At 37.7% G+C, this 22,434-nt stretch overlaps 1 protein-coding gene across 1 annotated transcript in view; it reads left to right on the top strand.

Annotated features, from left to right (window-relative positions):
- The window catches only part of metro (membrane palmitoylated protein 7-like protein metro), a 300,602-nt gene that overhangs the window by 204,911 nt on the left and 73,257 nt on the right, over window positions 1–22,434 (top strand). The window contains exon 10 of the mRNA XM_090387397.1: window positions 18,859–19,127. Within this exon, the coding sequence (XP_090243523.1) occupies window positions 18,859–19,127 (269 nt within the window). The remainder of the gene's footprint in view (window positions 1–18,858; window positions 19,128–22,434) is intronic.

Consider the following 22,434-nt stretch of genomic DNA (forward strand, 5'->3'; position numbering starts at 1 on the left):
TAGGAGGGAGTATATGATGAGAGCCTTGTCGATCAGATCAGCCCTGGAAAGATTGTGCAAGGCTGAAGGGGTAGAATTTTTTTCAGCCTTGTCTGTACTTGTTAACAGGAGAGACTGCTTCTACAGGGATGGGATACACTTAAATAGAAAGGGTGCAAGAATATTTGCTGATGCTATCGAGGCAGTGTTAGGTGAGTCAGAAAACTGCTGGCTTGGGGGGATACAAGGACTAATAGATTAACAGTAGCCAATGGCAGAGGTGAGAGTGATTCTTACACTTCTTCTGTTGGAATGAGCAGCAGCCTGGAAAACAAGATGCAGGGTATTTCAGAGATTGCTGGGAATCATTGTGGTACAAGTAAACACATGGGTTGTGTTAGGGTAGCTAAGAATAGGAACAGGTGCACGTATACTTGAGTGTACACCAATGCTAGGAGTTTGGTAAATAAATTTGATGAATTTGAGATATTGCTCAAAACATCAAAGGCAGATATTGTTGGGATATCAGAGACGTGGTGTCACATAGATATAAGGAATGGAGAACTGGAATTTGGGGAATACAATGTGTACAGAAAGGTTAGACATGATAGGAAGGAGGAGGGGTTATGCTATTAGTTAAGAAACACATAAAATCCAAGGAAGTGAAGCCAGTCAACATCGCTGGACAGTGCAGTGTCGAGTTAGTTTGGTATGACATAAGCATTGGGAGATCAAAATTGAGAGTAGGAGTGTGCTATGGGCCTAATGACTCTGATGAGTATAATAAGAAACTGTACAGGGAAATTGAGTGGGCCAGTAAATCAGAGAGTCTTATAATGGGGGATTTTAATTTCCCAGATAATGACTGGATTTTGTGGGTTGATCACTCACACACTAGCAAGGCTTTTGTGGATTTATTGCATGATTGTTTTTTACGTCAGCATGTTCGGGAGGCAACTAGAGGGAGTAATACCCTTTATCTGATTATCAGTAGTGATTTTTCATGCATTAAGAATCTGCAGATAAAGGAACTACTAGGTGGCAGTGATCACAGTGGGCTGAAGTGGGATTTACTCAAAGAGGTAACTACCATCAGGGGTAAAGGGAAGGGTTTTTGCTTTCGTAAAGGTGACTACGATGGTCTGAGACAGTATTTAAATTCTATACAGTGGGACCAACTGGTGATGTTACCAACAGCAAATTCAAAATGGGAAGCATTCAAAGAACTTATCTTGTAAGCTACTAGGCTTTACATAACAACTAAGAAATATTGTTCAAGGTTTAGGCCTAAATGGATGTCAGATGAACTAATGAGCCATATGACAGCGAAGAAAAATGCATGGGATACATATAAATTAATGGGTGACATGGAAGCCAATGATAGATATAAGCTGGTCTGTAACCAAGTCACAAAGGAGATTAGGCAGGCAAAGGATGCAAAGAAAAACAGAAAAGAGTTCTTTACCTATATAAACTCTAGAGGGAAAGGGATGAATCACATTGGTCCACTGGATATTGATGGTTAAACAGCTGCTCAGGTGGCTAACAAACTAAACGAGTATTTTGCATCTACATCCACACATGAGGAGTTATTCAGGAAGGGGAATGCCAGAGGTGAAGTAAACTCTGGCAGTGAGCTAGATGATTTTGTAATAACTGAGAGGAATGTGGAGGAGAAATTGTTGAGGATAAACATTAAAAAGGCACTCGGGATGGATGGGATCTATCCAGTTATATTAAAGGAGGCAGCAAAGGAATTAGAGCTTCTTTGGACTCGGGAGGTACCCATAGACTGGAGATGTGCAAATGTGACCCCAATTCACAAAGGAAGATCAAAGGCTGACATACGTAATTATAGACCTGTGAGTTTAACTTCTGTTCCAGGAAAATTAATGGAGGCACTCATTAGAGAAGCACTGCAGGATCATCTAGACAAGACTTCAGTTATAGCTCGGTTTTGTTAAGGGAAAGTCTTGCCTGACCATTTGATTGGATACTATGATGCAGTCACAAAAGAACTGGATGCAGGGAATAACTTTGATGTTATATATTTCGATCTTAGAAAGCATTAGCATTAGTAGAGGCATATGATGCAAGAAAACAAGCTTATGCAGCATCAGTTCCACTTCACCCCTCCGTTCGTTCGAAATACCTGTCCAGCTGAGCCTTAAATTTATTTAGGCTATCAACTTCCACAAGGGATAGAAGTCTGTTCCACCAACCAACTACCCGCTGGCTAAAGGCAAATTTCCGCATGTCTATCCTACATCTGTCTTTCCTCAATTTGAATTTATGCCCTCTCAGGTGATTATTCTGAATAAGAGGAAGAATCCCATCAGCATTGAGCATGCTCAAACCATTCAAGGCTTTATACACCTCGCTGGTGCCTAGTCTCCAGACACTGCAATTTGCAAAACTTAAGCCTTTCTTCGTACGAGTACCCCTTTGTTCCATTCACTAATCTTGTTGTTCTCTGTACTCGTTCCAGAGTACAGAGATCCTTCTTGAAATGAGGCCTCCTGACCTGTATACAGTACTCAAGGTGTGGCCTGACTATTGCCTTATACAAGGGAATAATCACCTCCTTATCCCTGCTAGAAAATTTCCTGTATATCATTGACAAGACACCATGAGCTACTCTTGCAGGCAGTCTGCACTGCTCAGAGAACTTCATATCTGCCTGCACAATTACCCCCAGGTCCTTTTCATTCTATACCACTGTCAGTGTAGTACCAACGTTTGATACATTACTCTGGGGTTACTGCTTCCCATATGCAGTACTTTACATTTGTCAATGTTAAACTTCATTTGCCATCTCTCAGCCCGTATGCTCAACCTTTCCAGATCCTATTGCAGCAGCATAGTGTCAGTAGTGTCCTTGACAACCCTGCCAACCTTTGTATTGTCTACAAACCTGGACATTAAGCTTGATATACCAGCATCAATATCATTTATAAATCCAGAAAACAATAATGAACCCAACACTGAACCCTGAGGGACTCCAATAATAATATTAGTCCATGATGAGCAGTGTCCATTGATTACCACTCTCTGTCTTCTCCCCCTCAACCACCCTTTTATCCATAGCAGCAATTTGCCTCCAGTGCCACACTGCTCCAATTTGTGCAGCAGTCTTCCATGTGCAACAGTATCAAAAGCCTTTCTGAGATCCAAGTATATAATATCAAAATTATTCCTTGCATCATCCAGTTCTTTTGTGACTGCATCATAGTATCCAATCAAATTGGATACTATGATGCAGTCATAGTATCCAATATATGATATAATAAGAAACTGTACAGGGAAATACAGTAGGCCAAATAGAGAAAGGCTTTTGATACTGTTGCACATGGAAGGAAGACTGCTGCACAAATTGGAGCAGTGTGGCATCGGAGGCAAATTGCTGCTATGTATAAAGGGATGGTTGAGTGGGAGAAGACAGAGAGTGGTAGTCAATGGATACTGCTCATCATGGACTAATGTTATTAGTGGAGTCCCTCAGGGTTCAGTGTTGGGTCCATTGTTGTTTTCTGTATTTATAAATGATATTGTTGATGGTATATCAAGCTTAATATCCAAGTTTGCAGACGATACGAAGGTTGGCAGGGTTTTCAAGGACACTACTGACACTATGCTACTGCAACAGGATCTGGAAAGGTTGAGCAGATGGGCTTGAGAGGTGGCAAATGAAGTTTAACATTGACAAATGTAAAGTACTACATATGGGAAACAGCAACCCCAGAGCAACGTATCAACTCTGTGGTACTATACTGACAGTGGTAGAGAATGAAAGGGACCTGGGGGTGGTTGTGCAGGCAGATATGAAGTTTTCTGATCAGTGCAGACGGGCTGCAGGAGTAGCTCATGGTGTATTGTCGATGATATATAGGAATTTTTCTAGCAGGGGTAAGGAGGTGATTATTCCCTTGTATAAGGCAATGGTCAGGCCACACCTAGAGTGCTGCAGGTCTGGAGGCCTCATTTCAAGAAGAATGTAGAGCTGCTGGAACGAGTACAGAGAAGGGCAACAAGATTAGTGAATGGAACAGAGGGGGTGCTCTTACGAAGAAAGGCTTAAGTTTTGCAAATTACATTGTATGGAGACTAGGCACCAGCGAGGTGATCTGATAGAGGTGTATAAAACCTTGAATGGTTTGAGCATGCTCAATGCCAATGGGATTCTTCCTCTTGCTCAGAATAATCACCTGAGAGGGCATGAATTCAAATTGAGGAAAGATAGATGTGTGGAAATTTGCCTTTAGCCAGCGGGTAGTTGGTTGGTGGAACAGACTTCCATCCCTTGTTGTGGAAGTTGATAGTTTACATAAATTTAAGGCTCAGCCACAGGTATTTTGAACGAACAGAGGGGTGAAATGGGAATGTGTTTTTTTTTTTGTTTTTTTTTTGGCTGATGCTGCATAAGCTTTCTTTCTTGCATGATATGCCTCTACTAATGCTAATGCTCAGTATAGTTATTAAAACCATCAATAAAGTAAAGTCACACAGCAAATATGATTGCCTTTTCAAGAAATTTTGTGTTGATAATGAAGAACAGTATGCAAGGCTTCTTTTACATAGAGAAGTCAGATGACTTTTTAAAGAAAACTAACAAGATTTATAAATCTTTTTGATATGATAATTAGTCTTTTAGAAAGTGAAGGAGAGACATTTAGCAAAGGAGATTGGCAAACCCAAAAACAACATACAGGGTGATTCAGGAGGAATTGTAAATATTTTGGGAGGTTATAATATTGATTATTCTGAGCAAAAAAGTTCATATAAATATGTGTCCAATTCTCAGTGGATATGGAGATACAGCTTTTTGAAACTGGCATTCGCTGCTCCCTGAATCATATGTGACCAAGAAGCATTCTTAACAACACTTCTAACACCATATTGGTGTTAGAAGTGTTGTTAAGAATGCTGCACACCTTCACACATGCTGAATATGCCAATATGGTGTTTGTCTACTGTTTTTGTGGTGGAAGTGCTACTGCTGCTTGTTGAGAATACCATCAACAGTTTACTAACCACAGAATACCGAATTCATGAGCATTTACACCAAACTGCATAAGACTGGTACAGTTCCCTCTGAACATGCAAATGAACAAAATGTGGATGAAATAGGTGGTCAGATGAAAATCCACATGCCGCTATAGAAACAAATTTTCAGCATCACTTCTCTGTAAACGTGTAGTGCAGTATCATTGACAATCAGTTGATTGGGCTTGTTGTGTAACAAAATCATCTTATAGAATTATAGAAGCCAATTCAGAATAGTGCCCATGGAAGTATCTATAGAAAAGAGATGCAGCAGAAACAGAATGTCTATGGGAGGGGAGTGGAGAGACTTTGTAAGAGATGGGTCATTAATTAACTTGACTGCCCTCTTTTGAATGGTGTCTAGAAGCCTGAGAGAGGTTTTAGGGGCACCTCCCTAGATGTGGTAATAATATTCCATGGTAGGGCAGATTTGAAATTTGTACAGACTGAGTAGGTGTTTAAAAGAAAAGTAAAGCCAAGAGCAGGAGAGAAATCTCAGTTTTTTAGATGCAGAGGAAGTAATATTTGCGATGTTCTTATTCCAAGAGAGTTAAGTCATAGTAATCTCTAATAGAGATATTTGATCTTATCTAGAAATCTGAGTGTCATTGAAAGTAAGCATAGGAACAGAAGAATCCTTTTTGGAAGATATAAGGCAGGACTAAATTTTAGAAGGATTAAAATTAACTAAATTTTCCTTGCATTATTGGAGAATCAGCATTTAAGGAATGGTAGTATATATTCAAGAAGTTTAAACTGTTTATGCAGGCCAAGGTTTCTCAAACTGAAAGGTGGAATGCAAATGTTCTGTCATTAACAAAAGCATTTTCAGTCAGTGGAAAACACTTAATATACAAGAGGAAAAGAATGGGAGAAAGAACTAAGACCTGGGGAACACCCATTTGCAGAGAATGGTCAGAGAGAAAACTGGACAGCCAATTACAGAAAACAGTCAGCAATCCGTAAGATGGAAGCATATTAGAAGACCTTTACACCCAGTGTGATCAAAAACCTTAAAAATTTCAAGGTAACTGCTTCAATTTCACATAACTTTTCCATTTTGAATCTGTCCATAGATGGGTGACATAATCCAGTATATCACCAGTGGATTGACATTGATGGAATCCATATTGGTGATCAATGATCAGATAAAAGTTTTCAAGATAGTTTGGGAGTTGGCTGTTAATGGATTTCTCCATTACTTTAGAAAAAGTAGAGCCAGGTGCAATGGGACAGTAATTATGCAGTAGGGATTTGTCACCATTTAGGAACTGGCTGGATATGAGCAAATTTCCATGCAGAAGGAAAAACACCAGTGTAATAAGAGAGTGTAAAAGGTAACAGGAGCTAGTCCAGGAGCACAGGTTTTGAGAATAAGTCCTTGCATCAAGTGCCTCTACTAATGCTAAGTCTGGAGGCCTCATTTTAAGAAAGATGTAGAGTTGCTTGAGCGAGTACAGAAAAGAGCAACAAGATTGGTGAGGGGAACGAAGGCATCTTCTTACCAAGAAGGCTTAAGTTCTGCAAATTTCAGCATCTGAAGACTAGGCACCTGTGAGATGATCTGATTGAGGTGTATAAGAGTTTGAATGGTTTGAGCAGGTTCATTGCTCATGAGATTCTTCCTCTTGCTCAGATTACAAACCTGAGGGGACATAAATTCAAATTGAAGAAAAACAGTTTTAGAATAGAGGTTTGGAAATTTGCTTTTAATGAGCGGGTAGTTATTTGCTGGTACTAATTTCCATCTGTCGTTGTTGGAAGTTGATAGTTTAAATAAATTCAAAGAAGAATTGGTCAACCTTTTATAGCGAATGGATGTGTGAAATTGGAAGTTTGTTTGTTTTTTTTTTTTTTCTCTTTTGCTGATGCTGTATAAGCTTACTCTCTTGCATCATATGCCTTTACTAATGCTAATGGTGGAGAAATACCATCAGGACCTGGAGCTTTCTTGGTATCAAGAGTGTTCAAAATTCTTCTGATATCCTTTTGACAGAAGACCACAGGAGGCATTGAATGGAGATACTGAAACTGGTAAGAGGTGATTTACCAAGATCATTAATACACAAGTTAGGAGTAAATTAGGATGCTATCAGGTCAGCTTTATCTTTAGCTGAGGTAGCAACTCATCCAGTTTTTAAAGATGTAGGAATAGAGATGGGCAAAATTTGAAGCCAGTAGCATTTGCAAGAGACTGGAATGCTCAACTACGATTTGGACAGGAGGTAAGTTTTCTTCTCATAGCCCGCTCAAAATCTAGGTTGGACTGATTAATAATTACTTTACAATTGTTACGAGCTTTGGTGTAGGCAGAAAATGAATTTGGATTCAAGCCAATTGCAGTATGCAATGTTCTTATCTTGTGCAGCCTTAGCACATTTATTGGAACACCAAGGTTCAGATAAAGGACAATATTTTTAAAGTGGAGTGTGGAATAAAGGATTTCATCCATACAAGAATAATTTCACCCACATGATCTGAGCTAAAATTGACATAAAAAAAATTAAACAGTAATCCAACCAAGGAAAAGAAGAATAGAAATCTGTTTTGTATTGTCATAATGCCAAACACAAGACTGAGAATGCCCACGAGAGAAAGGTTCCATTCGAAAGGAGACTATCACCAAGTTTTGATCTGTTTTGCCCTGAAGACCATTCACCTGGACTGTGTACTTGAAAGGGTTGTTCATGAGAAAAAGTCTAGGAGTTGTCTGTGTGGTTAGTATTGTCTAAGTTTACATATGATACAAAGGTTGGCAGGGTGGTTAATGACAAGGATCAAGGCATACTACTGCAGCATGACATAGATAAATTAGGAAGGTGGGCTAAGAAGTGGAAATTGAGATTTGACATTTGTAATTGAAGGTACTCCATATGAGCAGAAGTAATCCCAGAATAATATACCAATTAAATGGTACCACACTAAAGGCTATGGAGAACAATAGAGATTCCTAATGGTAATTGTATAATCTAACCTGATGTTCTAACCTAATCTAACCTGAATTGTATAATCTAACCTGATCTAACCTAATCTGAGCAGTGCAGACAAGCTGCTGGAACAGCTCATTGGATTCGCTCAGTGATATATATATATATATATATATATATATATATATATATATATATATAGGAACTTTGCCAACAGTAACAAATAGGTGGTTATCCCATTATATAAGGCAATAGTTGAGTACTGCATATGGTTATTAGCATTAGTAGAGGCATATGATGCAAGAAAGCAAGCTTATACAGCATCAACAAAAAAAAAAAAAAAAAAACTTCCCATTTCACCCATCCAGTCACTCCAAATGTTTTTCTACTTCGGCCTTAAATTTATGCTATCAATTTCCACAACAACAGATGGAAGTCTGTTCCTGCAATCAACTACCTGGTAGCTAAAGGCAAACTTCCACACATCTATTCTACAACTGTCTTTCCTCAGTTTGAATCTATGGCCCCTCAGGTTCTTAATCTGAGCAAGTGGAAGTATCCCATCAGCATTGAGCTTGTTCAAACCATTCAAGGCCTTATACACCTTGATCAGGTCACCTCGCAACTTGCAGAACTTAAGCCTTTCTTTGTAGGCGTACCCCCTTTGTTCCTCTCGCCAATCTTGTTGCTCTTCTCTGTATTCGTTCTAGCAACTCTACATCTTTCCTAAAATGAGATTTACAGAATCAGCGAAAAAAAGAACCCCCTCATTTCACCCATCCATTCGCTCCAAAAGTTCGTCCACTTCTTCCTTGAATTTATTTAAGCTATCAACTTCCACAATGACAGGTGGAAGTTTGTTCCAGCAATCAATCACCTGCTGGCTAAAGGTAAATTTCCACACATCTATTTGACAACTGTCTTTCCTCAATTTCAGTTTATGCCCCCTCATATTTGTGATATGAACAAGAGGAAGAATCCCGTCACCATTGAGCCTGCTCAATCCATTCAAGGCCTTATACGCCTCACCTCAATCAAATCACCTTGCAGGTGCCTAGTCTCCAGATGCTGCAAGTTGCAGAACTTAAGCCTCTCCTGGTAAGAGGATCCCTTCAATCCCCTCACCAATCTTGTTGCCCTTCTCTGTAAACACTCAAGCAAATCTACATTCTTCCTAAAATAGGGCCTCCAAACCTGCACGCAGTACTCAGGGCGTGGCCTGACCATTGCATTATACAGAGGGACAATCACCTCCTTTTCCCTGCTAGCAAAATTCCTGTATATCATTGAAAACACCCCATGACCTGCCCTGGCAGCCTGTCTCCATTGCTCAGAAAACTTCATATTTGACTACACAATTACTCCCAGGTCTCTTTCATTCTCCACTACCCTGAGTGTAACACCACCCAGTTGGTACATCTCTAGGGTTACTGCTACCCATATGCAGTACTTTGCATTTGTCAATATTAAACTTCAGTTGCCACTTCTCAGCCCATCTGCCGAACTTTTCCAGATCCTGTTACAGAAGCATACTATCATTAGTGTCATTAACAACCCTGCCAACCTTTGTATCATCTGCACATTTTGACATTAAACTTGATATATCTTCATCAATGTCATTGATAAATATACAAAACAACAGTGGGCCCAATATCAAACTCTGAGGGACACCATTAATAACATAAGTCCACAAAGAGCAGTGTCCATTGATTACCACTCTGTCTTCTCCCACTCAACCATCCTTTTACCCATTGTAGCAACTTGCCCTTAATACCATACTGCTCCGATTTCTAATGACGAGAGAGGTAGCAGAAGTAAAAGGCAAAGGAATGGGTTTTAATTTCAGAAAAGGAAATTACGATGCCTTAAGGTACTACATGGCCTCTATTAACTGGGTAGATATCGCGCAGAGAATGAATACAATTGAACTGTGGTACGCTTTTAAAACATTAATCACAGATGCCTTGAATGCGTATATACCATTAAAAAAATACTCCACGAGAAGGGTTCCAAGTTGGATGAATAGTGAAGTTGCCACATTACTTGAGCAGAAAAAGGTGGCATGGAAAAGTTACAGAGCAATAAAAAGTACCGAAGCCTATAGCAGCTACAAGGTGATGTGTAATAGAGCCACAGAAAAGGTTCGACAGGCAAAGGCAGTTTATGAGAAATCACTAGCAAACAGAGCAAAGAGGGGGGATAAAGAATTCTTCACATATATAAATGCCAAGAAGAGCAGGACAAACCAGATCGGACCTTTACGTAAGGGAAAGGGGATAGTAATAAATACACCAGCTGCCGTTGCAGATGAACTCAACAGTTATTTTGCATCGATATTTACAAATGAAAAGCCTTTTGTGGCAATGGGAAATTGTGGGAGCGAAGTTAAAAAATATGTAATTAATGATATTGAAATTTCGCAAGATTATTTAATGAAAAAACTTTCAAGCCTACAGACCAGTAAGGCTCCTGGAGTTGATGGAATATACCCTATAATCTTGAGAGAGGCGGCAAGCGAGTGCATTCAACCACTGAGGCTGGTTATGCGAGCATCACTAGACTCTGGGGAGATTCCCTTGGATTGGAAAAGTGCAAATGTATCTCCCATACATAAGGGTGGCTCTAAAAGTGAAGTGGGAAATTATCGACCTGTCAGTCTGACTTCAGTAGTAGGGAAAATCATGGAGGCAATGATCAAGGGTGGAATTCAGGATCATTTGGATCGAATTGAAATTCTCAAGGATACTCAGCATGGTTTTGTAAGGGGAAAATCATGTTTAACAAATCTGGTTCGCTATTTCGAAAGGGTCACTCACGAGCTGGATTTAGGGAATAATTTCGACATTGTTTATTTAGATTTCAGCAAAGCTTTTGACTCAGTCCCACATGAGCGGTTGCTTTATAAGCTGGAACAGGTTGGAATCACTGGGAAAATCCTTAGATGGATAGAAGGATGGCTTCAGGGCAGGAGGCAGAGGGTTGTGATAAATGGCTATTCCTCAGATTGGGTTGATGTAAGAAGTGGGGTTCCCCAAGGATCAGTATTAGGACCACTGTTGTTTTTAATTTTCATAAACGACATTGATGAAGGGATAGAGGGCGTGATGTCTAAATTTGCAGATGATGTTAAAATTGGTAGAGTAGTTAATGATCACTGTCAAGCTGAGCTTCTTCAGAGAGACCTAGATAGACTTCAAGAATGGTCAGAAAAATGGCAGCTGTGCTTTAATCCAACAAAGTGTAAGGTATTACACCTGGGAAACAGTAATCCCAAAATAACTTATTCACTTGGTGGAGTTCAACTAAACCCAGTACTGGAGGAAAGGGACTTGGGTGTTACGATACGGTCAGACATGAAATTCTCTGAGCATTGTAAACAGGTTGCAAGGAAGGCCCATGGTGTCCTATCGATGATCTATCGAACTTTTGCAAGTAGAGATAGGGACGTGATAATCCCATTATATAAGGCTTATGTTAGACCACACTTGGAATACTGTGTTCAAGTATGGAGACCGCACCTAAAGAAAGACATCGAGCTTCTTGAAAGGGTGCAAAGAAGGGTAACTCGCCTGGTGAGATCGGCAAAAGGGCGTCCTTATGAAGAAAGACTTCGAATATGTGGGTTGCAGAGTTTGGAAACTAGACACCTTAGAGGAGATTTGATTGAGGTGTTTAAGGCTCTGAGAGGCATCAGTAAAATGAATGAGGACGAAATTTTCAAGATTATAAATGATGCTAGAACTAGGGGACATAAATTCAAGTTACGGGGGGAAATGTTTAGATTGGACTGCAGGAAGTTTTATTTTAGCCAGCGAGTTATAAATTACTGGAATAAGTTGCCTTCATGGGTGGTAGAGGCTGACAGTTTGGGGAAATTCAAAGGTCATCTGGATAGTACTTTCGGGTAAGGGAAGCGCATAGGATGATAGGATTAATTTCCTTTTTATTTATTTTTTATTTCATTTTATTATTTTTATTTATTTATTAATTATTATTATTTATTTAATTTTTGTTTTTATCATTGTTTTGTTCGGATTTTTTTTTTTTTTTTTGGCTGGTGCAGCATAAGCCATAGGCTTTCTTGCACCATACGGCCGTTACTAATACTAATACTAATACTAAAGTAGTCTTCCGTGTGCAACAGTATCAAAAACTTTCATGAAATCCAAGTATATCAAAAGTATTTTTTGCATCGAGTTACTTTGTGGCCACGTCATAATATCCAATTAAATTAGTCAGACATGCTGTGTCTGAATTATTACTGCAGTCTAGTCTAGATAATCCTGCAATGCCTCTTTAACCAGTGACTCCATTATTTTCCATGAAACAGAAGTCAAACTAACAGGTCTGTAATTACTTGTCACCCTTTGTGGATTGGAGATACATTTGCTCATCTCCAGTCCATGGGAACTTTCCCTGAGTCCAAGGATGCTCTCATAATTATGGCTAAGGGTTTGCTTACTTCCTTTGCTACCTCTTTTAATATAACTGAATAAACTGAAATGTGTTAAGGGCTTTAGCCTCGTACTGCGAGAGATTTAGACAATGTACAAGTTAGTGCAAACGCATCATATTAGTACCCAGCTGAACTCTGAATTAGCACAAATATGCAAAGGAGGCATCGTTTAAGTTATATCTCGTGTTGTGAATACCTTCACAACGAGTTACCATGATATTGCACTACTTCGAATAAGTAGCACTTCACCAAAGGAGAAGACTGTTGTTACTATATTGTGGAGTTGTACTTCATAACTGTTATGTCATCATTGCATCATTGGGGTACCTACCCACCCACCGAAGAAGGGCCAAATAGTCCTGAAACGGTGCAGTCTAGGTGGTTGTATCCACTGGCAATAATTAAGTAACAACAGTCGTCTCCTTTGGTGAAGCGTTACTTATTCGAAGTAGTGCAATATCATGGCAACTCATTGTGAAAGTATTCACAATATGATATACTTTGTATAATATAAACGATGCTGCCTTTTGCATATTTGTGCTAATTCAGAGTTCAGCTATGTACTAATATGATGCATTAACTGGCTGTATGTTGCATTAACAAAGCATTAGCATTAACAAAGGCACATAATGCAACAAATCAAGCTTATACAGCATCAGCCAAAAAAAAAAAAAAAATCTTCTAATTTCACCCATCCACTCGCTCCAAATGTTTGTCTAGTTATGCCTTGAATCTATTTAAGCTATCAACTTCTACAATGACAGATGGAAGTTTGTTCCAGCAATCAACCACATGCTGGCTAAAGGAAAACTTCCGCACATCTATCCTACAACTGTCTTTCCTCAGTTTGAATTTATGACCTCTCAGGTGATTATTCTGAGCAAGAGGAAGAATCTCATCAGCATTGAGCATGCTCAAACCATTCAAGGCTTTTTACACCTCAATCAGATCACCTCGCAGGTGCCTAGTCTCAAGACGTAATTTGCAAAACTTAAGCCTTTCTTTGTAAGAGCAACCCTTTGTTCCATTCACTAATCTTGTTGTCCTTCTCTGTACTCATTCCAGCAGCTCTACATCCTTCTCAAAATGAAGCCTCCAGAACTGTATACAGTACTCAAGGTGTGGCCTGACCATTGCCTTATACAAGGGGATAATTACCCCTTATCCCTGCTAGAAAAATTCCTTTATATCATTGACAAGACACCATGAGCTACTCTTGCAGACCGTCTGCACTGCTCAGAAAACTTCATATCTGCCTGCACAATTACCCCAGGTCCTTTTCACTCTCTACCACTGTCAGTGTAGTACCACACAGTTGATACGTTACTCTGGGGTTACTGCTTCTCATATGAAGTACTTTACATTTGTCAATGTTAAACTTCAGTTGCCACCTCTCAGCCCATCTGCACAACTTTTCTAGATCCTGTTGCAGCAGTGTACTGTTATTAGTGTCATTAACAAACCTGCCAACCTTCGTATCATCTGCGAACTTGGACATTAAACCTGATATACCATCATCAATATCATTAATGAATACCGAAAACAACAATGCACCCAACACGGAACCCTGGGGGACTTCACTAATAACATTAGTCCCCGAAGTGCAGTGTCCATTGATTACCATTCTCTGTCTTCTCCCACTCAACTATCCCTTTATCCATAGCAGCAATATGCCTCCAATGCCACACTGCTTCAATTTGTGCGGCAGTCTTCCATGTGCAACAGTATCAGAAGCCTTTCTAAGATCCAAATATATGATATCAAAATTATTCTGTGCCTCCAGTTCTTTTGTGACTACATCATAGTATCCAATCAAATTGGTCAGACATGACTTCCCCTTAACAAACCCATGCTGTGTCCAAGCTATAATTGAAGTCTTGTCTAGATGATCCTGCAATGCTTCTTTAACCAGTGACTCCATTAATTTCCCTGGAACAGAAGTTAAACTAACAGTTCTGTAATTACCTGTCTCCCTTTGATCCTCCTTTGTGGATTGGGGTCACATTTGCACATCTCCAGTCCATGGGTACCTCCCCTGAGTCCAAGGAAACTCTCATAATTATGGCTAAAGGTTTGCTTACTTCCTTTGCTGCCTCCTTTAATATAGCTGGATAGATTCCATCCACCCCAGGTGCCTTTCTTATGTTTATCTTCAACAATTTCTTCTCCACTTTACTCTCAGTTATTACAAGATTATCCAGCTTACTGCCAGAGTTGAATACACCTCTGGCATTCCCCTCCCTGAATAACTCCTCATGTGTGAATGACGATGCAAAATATTCATATAGTTTGTTAGCTACCTGAGCAGAATCATCAACAGTTGAACCATTGATATCAAGTGGACCAATCTGATTCATCCCCTTCCTTCTAGAGTTTACATAAGTAAAGAACTCTTTTCTATTTTTCTTTGCATCCTCTGCCAAGGATTTCTTGTAATCTGCCTTTGTCTGCCTAACCTCCTTTGTGACTTGGTTACAGACCAGCTTATATCTATCATAGGCTTCTGATCCCATCCATCCCAGGTGCCTTTCTTATGTTTAATTTCATCAATTTCTCTTCCTTATGGAAAATTTAGACTTGCATTTCTTCTATTTGTATGATGTGCCTTATGCTGTTCGGGGGAATCACTTCACTTAAAGTATTGCTCATCTTGTTTATTGGTTTAAATACTACATCAAGCCATTATTTTTTTTACGATTCTCTTAGTTTCTCCTGTTCCTTTTGTGTATGGTATTATTGTGACTGTTTTATTCATGTAATTTTCTAAGTATTTGCATATCACTTTTTTCAATCATGCTCTTTAAAAACCCATTATTAGTAAGGGTTATGGAGGTGTGTTTAATTTTGCTCTAATATTTTTTGGTTTGCATACTCTTATTGCTCTATATTTTCTTTTGCTTTATTGGGCTTATAGATCAAAATATGTATTATAAAAAATAAAATATTTTTCCTAAATTGAATTACTTTCTAGAAATCTAGAAATCTTTATTGCAATAATAATAATAATAATAATAGTAATACAATGGATACATTGCAATAAGCCCTTCACAGCCATAATAATTTGCCTCATGTGTTTCTTCAAATGAATAGCATTTCCCTATTGAGCAGCATTGTTGTCATCAAAGGATAACTGATAAAATGACAGTACCATTGACTCAGAGTGTGGCACTTTGGCAATTACACTTTAATTAACAATATTTCTTTTTGGGGAAGTACTGTTTATTTAAAGTGTCACATTAATGAAGCAGCAGCACTCTACAACCATATGCAAATGATGTTTGGAGAGAGCTGCTTATTAGAGATTAATGCCACTACAGAATTTTTTTTTTTTTTTTTTTTTAATAGAAACTTTGATTCTAAGTCTAGTATAACAAAATGATGTATATTCAATTATTAAAATGTTTTACTTTACCAGAATGTGAAGCTTTTAAAACTGTTATTTTAAAATTCAGAAGAAAATTAAAGAAACCGCTAAAACAACAGTTAAACTTATACTCCACAACAGCAAGTAAATTCACTGCTATTTTATGAGAGTAATCAATTTACATAGTTTGTAAAGTTTGTAACATATTGGTGAACAGAGGAACAATCTATTTCCATGATGAAGTGCAGGCTGCATAAGATTTTGTGGCTAAACATAACTTCTGTATATAATTAATTGTTAACTATTAATTCCTAGTGGTTAATGGGAATTGTAGAAAATTATAGTGGGTTTCGTGGGTTTTTATTACCATGATGCTGATCATTTACTGATATTTGGTGGTGATTTTCGGCAAGGAAAAATTAACATTATAGTGTAATTTCAACTTTATAAATCTTCGCAGTCCTGGCCTGTAAGTGTATATGTATTGACTTTCCAGTACTAGCTTTAAGTTTGTTATACAAGGCAATAATTACTTTTTTGTGGGGCGCCTCCATAGCCAGGTGGGAAGGAGCAGCAGTGCGTAGCACACGCTTCTTGATTAGACTGGGGTTCGAGCCTGCCACCACCAAATACAGAGGATGCGGAAAGGTCAGGGAATGGCCACCGCATATCCTGGAGCAATATGGCCTTAGTTACTTAATGCTCCTAAAAACCAAACAAAACAACTTTTTTGTATGATGTGATAACTTAATGCATTTACCAAATGCTTTCAATGAACCTCCACTCATTGTGGTCACCATGTTAATAAGCACAAAAGTTATTATGTATTCAGACATATCTGATAATTTTATTCACATTGGATTGAATGCAAAACTTTTGATATTTTCTTAATATAAAATTATAATCTCTTCTAAATATTACCTAAATTGCCACTACTTATTCTAATTTTCTTCAGTGGATACAAAATTAATAAAATTATGTTATCTAATGTAATGACACAACCTCATGTCACCTCTCTCATAGAAACCATAACACTGCCTTTAGATGCCATCACAAAGTATAGTAATCTCCAAAAACATAACTAGCCTGTATTGCTCATACATGAAAAACTCACCTTTTTGAAGCAAGTATTTACTCCAGTAAGTTGCCCTTTCTGTACAAATCATAACATTAAAGTTACTTTTCTTATTGTATTATCCATTAGATCAGGGGTGGGCAACTTTTTTCGTCAGCGGGCCGAATGAAATTTTCGTATCATGATGCGGGCCGAATGAAATTTTCGCATCATGATGCGGGCCGGAATAGATTGAACGATTTAATAAAAAAAATCAGAACCTAAAAAATGTTATATTACTTGAATTACCAAATTATTAATGTATTTTTAAAAAAAATATCTGAATGTCCAATTATCATTGAAAATGCGGCATTCGGCATCAGTTTTTCTTTTTTTTTAATTGGCTCATTTTATGGGCTATAAATTATATTAAATTAAAAATTGTAATAATTAGAAAAGGCATAAAACATAAAATATCTCGCACCAATATTATTTTTTCCAATAAGAAGTCAAACCCAAAGGAACTTCGTTCGATCGATGCTACAATAATAATTAGGAAATAACTCTTTGACGCTGCGTAGAATCACTTGGTTACTGTTGTACTGGCCGCGATTCCCGATTGAACCGAATTAAGCCGAACGTTTACGGCGAGTGTAGTCAGGTATGGATTTTCTATATTTATGCATTTACCGAAGGGGCCGGATTCAACATCGTCGCGGGCCGGATGTGGCCCACCCCTGCATTAGATGAAACTAGCAGTTGTAACAAGTTCATAGTGGATCAACTGTAAAAAAAACAAAGCAGCAGTGATTTCTCCTATTATAAAAGAAAATGCAAGCAACACTTAATTTCCCATTTCAAGTTCTCATTACTTGTATATGGTGTACTCTGGTAGGAGGGTTAATTCATCCTAAACAAATTTTCTGCGAGAGTGATTATTTGAAAACACTCCCATAAACATGCAAAATACATTCCACTTTTGTAAGTTTGTTTTCTTTTGAATTTAACAGGATCCATTATGATACTTGGAAACATTTCTGAGACAGTACAATTGCCTTTCATGCATAAAAGGCAATAAAGGGTGTGAAGTGTGTCTGTATATAGTGAATGAAAAGAATGTTGCTGGGCATTAAGTGAGGTTTTATAAATTACCACCAAGTAGGCTTAAAGAACACTTATTAGAGGGATGACAGAAGGTAATGCTTTAAGCGTGATGTTGTATCTCTCAACATTACTAAGAGTGATGTTGTATCTATCTGTATTAAGAGAAAAAGTATTCAGTGTATAAACAAAAATCAAATAAAAAAATTTTATGTTAAGTCTATATTAAGACCTAACAAAAAAAAAAAAAAAGAAATAAAAAAGTCTTATTCAGAATTTAACTGCAAACTATTGTTGCAATAAGTGGTAATCCTGTAATTTTCTCTTGACTTGTACCTTAACTTGACTTTTTGTTTTTCTCTTGTTCTAACTATATAGTACTGTATTTACTTTTCCATAGCACACTGTGCATTGCTAAGCTCATTTTTAATTTGCATGTTTGCAATAATCATAGTGATTCTTATTATGATCATATTGGATTCCTCCAACTGTTATCACTTTTTGGTTCAGTACTAGAAATGTTGGTAGGTATGATTTACTGATAGTTCTCAAAGTTCAGATTAAAGATTATTTTGTACATTGTGTCTAAAGTAATAAATTTCTGAAAGATTAGAGCATTGCATTGATGGGGGGGGGGATATATCTGTATGTACTGTGTTAAATATTCAAAACTGTCCACATTGTTAGTATTTTGATTTGGTAAATTTTCTTATCCTCTTGTTGGCTCTGGCAGGTTAAAATAGCAGATACAGCAGGAAATATGTAAGATCATCCTAGATATTAGATACCTTCACCTACTAAATAGTATAAAAATTGTGATATTCAGTAGTTAATATTAATCCTAAAGGACCAAGTTAACTGAAACTGAAATTAAGTTCTAAAATGCAGACTTTAGAACTACACAAGATTAAAAAATAAAATTTAATTATTTCAGCAAAGCAAAGAGGGTACTATTACCTTCAAATTGGTTCCTGGTGATGACTGTGTTCCAAGCAGAGAAAGTCGAGTACGTGTAAGAGCTCATTTTAGTTATGATCCATCAGCAGATACACTTATTCCTTGTAAAGAAGCTGGTTTAGCTTTTCAGAGAGGAGATGTTTTGCACATTGTAAACCAAGAAGATCCAAACTGGTGGCAGGCAAGAAAACATGGCGAAAGAAATTCAAGAGCTGGTTTGATTCCTGGAAGGCAGTTGCAAGAAAGGTAGCTGAAACTGCATTTGCTTTGTCTTCTCTCTCTTCCCTTATCTTTTTCGGATTTCTATCAACTTTATGTTTACTAGTATTCATTTATCTTAAGTAAATATGTGAACATTTGTAAAATTATTAAAAATAGGTAATTCATTTGTTTTTTACTTTTTAGATTTATAAAATGTTTGTTTCTAGTTTTGGTACCATTTTCCCTTATTACAAAACAGAAATTGCTGTATCACTTTCAGAAATTTTAGACAGTGCCCTGCACTGTAAATATGCAACTTTCACTGTGTTTTGTGGCAAAAAAAAACAAACACAATTCCATCAGTAAGTAATAAATACACCAAAAGAATTTTTAAATAAGACCATCTACACTGATAGGTACAAATGGATGCACCATAAGAATACAAGTTTGGCTAAGTGACTGCGTCAACAGTCAGTGCATTGGTATGTGTACAGCAACACTGTGTGTAAGCTGTATACACCCAGAGTATTATAGACTTTTAATAAGACAATTGTTAGTGCAAAGTGGGAGGCATGCCCCTCTTTGAGACAGTTTGTAGTGGACTTTTACTGATTTACCATTGTGCAAGGAGTGGCCGATAAGGGACAAAGTAAACAGCTTGCACAAAACTTGTGATGAAAAACTGATCTGATGGTAAATAAACAGGATGAGAAAGAGATGCAGCAGCTTGTGAGGATCAACAGAACAGTGACTATCCCACATTGTATCCAGTAGTCAGCTGGTAGCACAACTGACAATTTGATACAACGTGGGATAATCTAGAGCATTTTGCGACAGGTCTGTTCAGTGGCTATATAATCTGATGCTCTTCATTGGATGGGAATAACAGATTACATGGCCTATTGTACATCCTCTCCTGGTTACACATCAGAGACATCTGTGTCTGATCCAGTACCACAAACACCATGATTATATGGGACAACTGGAAGAAGATTTTATTGTCAGTTAAATTGTATTTCCATTTGAAGCATGCCAGCAGAAGAGTTTATGTGCATGGCAACAATAACAAGAAGTGATGGGTCCTACATTCGTGGTGCAGACAATGCAGGATAGTAGTGACAGTATTCTAGTGTAGGAAATGTTTTTCTAGGATTCCGTAGGCCCTCTTATACATGCACAAGGATATTTGGTGGTAGGAACCTGTTTTTTTATCATTGTTGATTATGTTTTTATGTCAGTGTTCTTGCTGATCCCCATCTCCCAGCAAGATAATGTATCCTTCTGCTGATTCAGATGTATATGGAGGAATGGTGTGCTAAACCTTGAAAGGGATCTCCCCTTTTGTGAATTTGGGAGATCATCTCCACTAGTGAGTATGGGCTTGGCACACCCAGGGTCCTTAGCTGGATATCGTCATTCTTCTTCTCTTTCTTGGTGATTCCCTTTTGACTCTCTCTCAGGGTGGCGCCTCCGTAGCCAGGTGGGAAGGAGCAGCAGTGCGTAGCACACGCTTCTTGATTAGACCGGGGTTCGAGCCCGTCACCACCAAATACGGAAGATGCGGAAAGGTCAGGGAATGACCACCGCATATCCCGGAGCAATATGGCCTTAGTTGCTAATGCTCCTAAAAACCAAATAACAAACAACAAACAACAACAACTCTCTCAGGGTAATTCAGGAATTTTTTTTTTTTTTTTTTTTTTGGCTGGTGCAGCATAAGCCTCAGGTTTCCTTGCACCATATAGCTAATAATAATAATAGTTCATAGAGACCTCCCCTGAATCCAGGATGCTCTCATAATCATGACTAAAAGTTTGCTTACCTCTTTTGCTGTCTCCTTTAATATAACTGGATAGACCCCATTCACCCCAGGTGCTTTTTTACATTGAGGTTTGACAATTTCTCCTCTACTTTTCTTTTATTTATCACAAAATCACTCAGCTCCCTGTCACAATTTGGCTCACATCTTTCATCCCCATCCCTAAAAAATTCCTCATGTGTGAATGTAGATGCAAAATATCCATTCATTCAGTTTGACCATAGCCTGAGCAGGATCATCAACAGTTTATCTATTCATATTTCCTGGACCAATATGATTTGGTCAATTTCCTTCTTCTACTTTTTATATAAGTCAAGTCTTAATCAATCTAATTCTAGATCTTTTACACCTTTGTTTTCTTCCTGTCCTGCCATTTCCTGTATGGTAGTCGGTGGGGTTCATTTTCACTACGTGCCCATGCTTTTATATATTTTTTTTTCTTTTGCTTTGGCCTCAATGATGGTTTCTTTGTTTGTTTTTTTTTTCATTCTCTTCATTAGACATTTCATTTCAAAAGCCAGTAATCTTTTCTTTTCAGTTCCTGAAATCCAAGTCCCTACCCCATATCTAACTCTCACTTTTATGATATTTATTTTAGTTCCTTTGAAATTCTGTTGCTTTTCAAAATCTTGAATAACTCACCCATTTATGAGTCCATTTGATGGTTTCTAAATTATCTCGGTTTTTATGTGATTATGGATCCCAAGTAATTAAATCTTTCAAACTTTCGCCATCAATTGTCACTTTTGTTTTTCATTATTTTTGTTTTGCCATTGTTGATGGTTATAAATCCCCTATTTTCCAGTGCTAAGCAATTTGGAGTAGGATTTCTATTTTCTTTCTGAATCTACTATTAGGAAATTGTAATCTCCATATATTTTAATGTCTCTTGTAGATTTTACAAGTAAAGCTTGTCATCACAGCGAACCGATTTTCATAATTTTTTTTTATGGCGCTTTTGGTCCACAGCAAAATCTGATACTTATATTGATACTGATAGCAAATATTGTAAAATGTTTTTAATTTTTAACTCTGTGGATTATCCACATTTTTAGAATTTCATTATGAGCTATCTTTTATTTTTCTTCTTTTTTTTTTACCTCCTAATGTAGTAAAATAACTTCTCATTATTATTATTTATATAAGAAATATTTTTTATTTTTAGGACCAGACAGGCAGGAATTAATTATCACCAGTGAGAGATTTATATTAGCATTTTCGCGCCTCCGTAACAGGTGGGAAGGAACAGCAGTGCGTAGCGCACGCTTCTTGATTAGACTGGGGTTCGAGCCCGTCACCACCAAATACGGAGGATGCAGAAAGGTCAGGGAATGACCACCGCATATCCCCGAGCAATATGGCCTTAGTTGCTAATGCTCCTAAAAAAAAAAAAAAATAAATAACAAATAAATATTAGCATTAGTAGCGCATACGATACAAGAAAGCAAGCTTATATAGCATCAGCAAAAAAAAAAAATTTAAATAAAACACCCTTCCCCATTTAACCCATCCATTCACTCCAAATGTTTGTCT

Source organism: Mastigoproctus giganteus, chromosome 13 (assembly GCF_048544385.1).
Source record: "Mastigoproctus giganteus isolate SK-2022 chromosome 13, ASM4854438v1, whole genome shotgun sequence".
Taxonomy (NCBI): domain Eukaryota; kingdom Metazoa; phylum Arthropoda; class Arachnida; order Uropygi; family Thelyphonidae; genus Mastigoproctus; species Mastigoproctus giganteus.